Genomic DNA, 5,000 nt, shown 5'->3' on the forward strand with positions numbered 1-5,000 from the left:
ATGAGTGTGATCATGCATTAGTATTTCAATAAAGTAATCTGATTAGGTAACCAAAGTTTCAACTGGTTCGCTGGACCATAACCTCACGTACTTACCTAAATTTACTACGGTACATGTCCGAATGAGCTCGAGCATCCAGGTCCCTTTTCAAGAATGATGGTTTCTTTGGTACTTTTTTGCTGAAAAGAGAGCGATGGTATTACTTGCATAATAGGGATAACTAAGCAAAAATGGCTATGAAGGGTACAAGGGCTGGGAACATTACAAACATATGTCAAAGGACACAAATTTTTCCTTCTGTTTCTTAATAACAGGAAATCCATGTTAAATAGAGAGAGAGAAAAAAAAAGAGAGAAAAGTTGATATGCTAAAATGTAAATAAAACAATCTGGGGTAAAATAAAACAATAAATAAATAACTAAAGCAACAATTTCAGAGTTATTAAATTATTTCAAGTGGATCGGGTAAAATTATGTCTTCCTATATATATATCACCTGAGTATAGTGCATTTCTTGCTGTCATTATTTTCAGTTAGGTAAGGGACTTCATAGAACTGCATTGTTGAAAGTAGTATCGAACAAAAGTTACTTTCATATTTGTCTGGGAATTTGTGGGAGATCAAATACTATTTTCAACAGTGCAGTTCTATGAAGTCCCTTACCCAACTGAAAATAATGAAAACAAAAAATGCACTGTACTTAAGTGATATACATATAGGAAGACATCAGTTGAGAAGTCAAACTCCATTGTAACCAGAGGTGCACCTAGCATTCTGGAAGGGAAAGCAGGTTTGTACCAATGATTTTTATGAGGGGTGGGGGCCAAGCAAGGCCAGGGGAAGATTTCTTCTATTATCTACCCATCAAGCGAGTAAATTTGCTGAAAGGAAGATCATTGGATGCTGCCTCTATCCTTTTATATTTTGAGAGATGCAACCCTCTACTGTGCAATCAAATAGAGCACTGGGAATGAGGGGGGGAAGTTCTAGTGACTCATGTTTTACCAATGTCACTGGTGAACTGGTCACCATCATACAATAAGATAACAGATCGGGATTTTAAGAGGGGGTACATGCACCCTTTACAGGTATATCTAGGCCACTGCATGACATAAAATTATGGAAAGATAAAGTATAGGTAGTTGCAGATACACAATTAAATACCATCAACACACAATACTTGCACTTAAATACTGAATGTAATACTAGTAAAATCCAACATGTCATAGAGGACACATACCTTACTTTAGTCAACAAATCCTTATCTTCTGTAAATTCTTCGTCATTTATTAACCTGAAAAACATGAAACACATTTGATAAAATTGGATAGATGTTATACACACTATCTTATCATTCAAAATACTTCCAGACTGATCTTCACTTTGATTATTCATTCAGAAATAAAACTACCTTTATTCATCATTGATGAGTTAAGAACATAAACATCAAAGACATTAAATCAACAAAAAGCAATTCAAATTATTGTACAGTATGAACCTTTCAACTCTTATTCAACAAAAGGATGTCGTATCACACATAGCCCAAGTTTACTTACTGTTTCATTGCCATGTTTGCTAACTGTTCCATCAGTTCATAGGTTTCCTTCTTTCTCAAAAGCATTGAAAAGTAGTGCTTGAAAGAGAAACAGAAAGCAATTAGTACTTTAAAATACATTCCCACATAATTTCTTCCTCACAGTTTTTAAGATAACAAAGTGCTGTCATGCAATCTAAAAAGCAAAAAATCTTTTTCACAGGGTCAGCGCTGTGTCAAATATCTGATCACACGAGATACACATAAAATTTTACCTGCTTCTGCATGAAGATTCGACCATTACAGGGCATTTTGAGTTTTTGAATATTAAAACTTTCAAGTTCCTTAAAAAAGAGTGCAGACAAACTTAGATAACATCAGATTTTGTATTCACAAATATGATATATGCACACAAACACTGGGGTATAAATGCACAAAGTATACATGAAGGTATGCGAGCCTAAAGGTGTTCACATACCAACTGACGGAAAATTAATTTATCAAAAGTTTTGTTAATTCAAATTTTCCTCTACGACATGAGCATTGATCTGTTTGCATTAATACACTCTATCTCATGATTGTAGTGCATTAATGTGAACATATTGATGCTCGTGCTATATTTGAAAGTTTAAATCAGCAAAACATTTGATAAATGCTTTTTCGGACAAACGCTGTGAGAACAACTTTAGACGTGTATACTGTCATATTTTCCTCTTTTACCTCACTTTCCGTTTGACCCTCATTTTCATTATCTTCATTTCAATCCTTCAATATCTTATATCTATCTCTATTTACTACTATTTCTTATCACTTGATTCTCTTGTATCCACCTTTATTTCATATTTAGCCTTTTATTTGACTTGCCTCTTACCTTATGACTTAACATACTGGCCATGAGTTTATGTACTGTCATACAGTAGTTTTTGGTCTTTTGTTTTTTAATTCTATTACAAAAAAAAAAGTGTTCCGCTGCCAAGGATTCAATTAGACACTTCACTTGATTTTCCCATTTGTAGATTCTTTTTTTCCTAATGCTATTAATGTCGATACCATTATCATCATTACTATCACTATAATGCTATCAAATTACTAATAACAAAAATGATAATAAAATTTAAAAATAGAACCCTGTCAAAAATTGAGGAAAAAGGTAAATATGTGAAACAGGTCGGGTTGATAATTGACTCCTTGGTGCATAAGCATTTGTAGAGCCATCTGTGTAAACACAACTAAAAACTTAAATAACAATGGACATGGCATATAGTAATGCCATCTGTGGCATGAGTTAATCTATATCTTTCACTCCTTTACTGTATTATCTTTGGCTCAAGAATGAAAAAAAAAAAAAAAATGAGTATAAAGGAACATTAAACGAACTTTATTTTTTTAAGAATCACATTCCAAGAATACAGATCAATTAATCTTTTCAACAAAATATATATTGCTCCTCGACAAAAGAAAAAAAAAATCAATATAATTGAAGTATGTATGTCGATTGAAAAAAGTATCATTACATCATAGCCAGAAAGAAAAAAAAGAAAAATATTTTTCTCTTCTCAATTTTTACCTTTCTGTAACACACACATAAAAATAATAATTTTTCTCCAAGTATCCTTCAATCTTACACAGTAAAATCACACTACATACACAAAATAACCCCAGTCATTCCTTACTGACGAGGGTAATTTCGAAGCAAAATAAACAGACAGTTTGACACACCAAACAGAATAATCATTGTTACAAATGAAATTAATTAAATTATTTAATTAACCATTTAATTAATGAATGCTAAAGCAACTGTCATTTACCTCATGATCCCTCGTTGAGACCCTAATGCTGTCGGGAAAGATCAGGGCATTGGTGCAGTCGAGCAGCGTTACATCTCTCCATCGCACAATGACCCGAGTCTCCTTGCCAAGAAGGAAGGAGTAGAAACAGAGGTAGTTCACGCTCAAGTACAACCAGCCTTGTCTGGGTAAGCGGTTGTGCCAATAACTGTGAAAGAGAAATATAGAGATGATTTCTAGGCAATAAACAATTTCATTGTCTGTGACAGTTATCAAAAGATTAAGTTCTGAAAGTCTATAAAGTTTCAAGATTAGTATGATAGAGATAACATATATCATTTCTTATTATTTGTCAAGACTTGATTCTTCTTTATAAGACAACGTAATTAACCTTTATACAGAAGTGAACCTTTACAACAACCAAATAAAAATTATAAAATGTTACACAAGCAGCTCCATAAACTATCTGCACATTCTTAGAGAAAGACTTACCCTGAAAAATAAATCTATATATAAATCTACAACTTATGTGCTAATATCAGGTATACACAATATACAAGGATTTACTCGTACAAACCTGCAAGAATAGTAATTCACAAGCTTCTCCCCATCAGGCATGTTGAATAGTTTCTTAAACTTGAACGAAACTGCCTTAAATGTCTCTGAATCTGGATCTACAAGAGAGAATCAAGAGTGCGACCATGTGTAAGTTTAGAATGTATGGGATTAATGACTTGAAAGAAAAGCAAAATATGTCATAAGGCATAAAATACCCTCTGCAAAAGAGAAAAGAAAAGTCAATCAATCAAACTTACTACACAAACTTACCAGGTGTGTTCTGTGGATCAATAATGGTAGAATTTGCCACAAGGGACTCCACCTTGCAGCGCACAAAATCTGTAATGTCTTCATCTTTGTCGAAGGTTGCTAAGATACTCATTAAGTTTCTCTCCAACCATTCCCAGTGTTCATCTATTTCTTCCTTCTTCAGTGCTACTGCCACAACTGGAAATTTTAGATTTTCATGTTTATAATGATAAAACATACAATATCAGCTAACATCCTACAAGATATTTTATTACCAAAATACTGTCACTTGATTATTATTCTTTTGAGAGGATTTATCTAATTCATAAAACAAATGTAGATAAAACAGTCAATTTTTCATATGTAAATGTCTGCCCCTATTGCAACTTGTTTTTCAATGCTTTCCTGGGTGTTCCATTCTCCCTCTCCTTTACTCAAACTCTTGTTACTTTCAATGTTACTCTCACTCACACATTCCCACCATCTCTTATCCATACATATACATCATCACACTTTCTCCACTCACTCACTGCTTCCTATCCCCACTCAAACCTTTTCTCATTCCCTCACTCTTTTTTTACATCCTTCCATCACTATCTACCACTAGTATCAACACTCATTCTCATATACTCACTGTAATAGAGTTCTGAAGAGGGGGTCTGGTGCAGTATCCGAAAAGGTGGTGGCTTCGTGTCAAAAACGGAATCCAGTGTGCCGATGAGGAGCCCAGCGAGGCCACGTGAGGAGGCATTGCCAGATCCCTTGCGTTGCTGGAGAAGGAAGTATGTGTTGGCCCCTTCTGTGTCCCTGTGAAGATGATGATCATGGAGATTATACTCAACTTTGCAGGAGGAATAAAAAGGAGGGAAGAGG

The 5,000-nt window shown here is 34.2% G+C and overlaps 1 protein-coding gene across 2 annotated transcripts in view; it reads right to left on the reverse strand.

Moving 5' to 3' along the window:
* The window catches only part of Tbc1d8-9 (TBC1 domain family member 8/9), a 29,278-nt gene that overhangs the window by 18,082 nt on the left and 6,196 nt on the right, over positions 1-5,000 (reverse strand). For both annotated transcript variants that reach the window (XM_070115533.1, XM_070115532.1), the window contains exons 2-8: positions 4,762-4,934; positions 4,149-4,325; positions 3,898-3,994; positions 3,342-3,528; positions 1,556-1,632; positions 1,240-1,293; positions 96-179 (exon numbers count right to left, since the gene is read on the reverse strand). In XM_070115533.1, coding sequence (XP_069971634.1) covers positions 96-179; positions 1,240-1,293; positions 1,556-1,632; positions 3,342-3,528; positions 3,898-3,994; positions 4,149-4,325; positions 4,762-4,934 — 849 coding nt within the window. The remainder of the gene's footprint in view (positions 1-95; positions 180-1,239; positions 1,294-1,555; positions 1,633-3,341; positions 3,529-3,897; positions 3,995-4,148; positions 4,326-4,761; positions 4,935-5,000) is intronic.

This window comes from Penaeus vannamei, chromosome 37, assembly GCF_042767895.1.
Source record: "Penaeus vannamei isolate JL-2024 chromosome 37, ASM4276789v1, whole genome shotgun sequence".
Classification (NCBI taxonomy): Eukaryota; Metazoa; Arthropoda; class Malacostraca; order Decapoda; family Penaeidae; genus Penaeus; species Penaeus vannamei.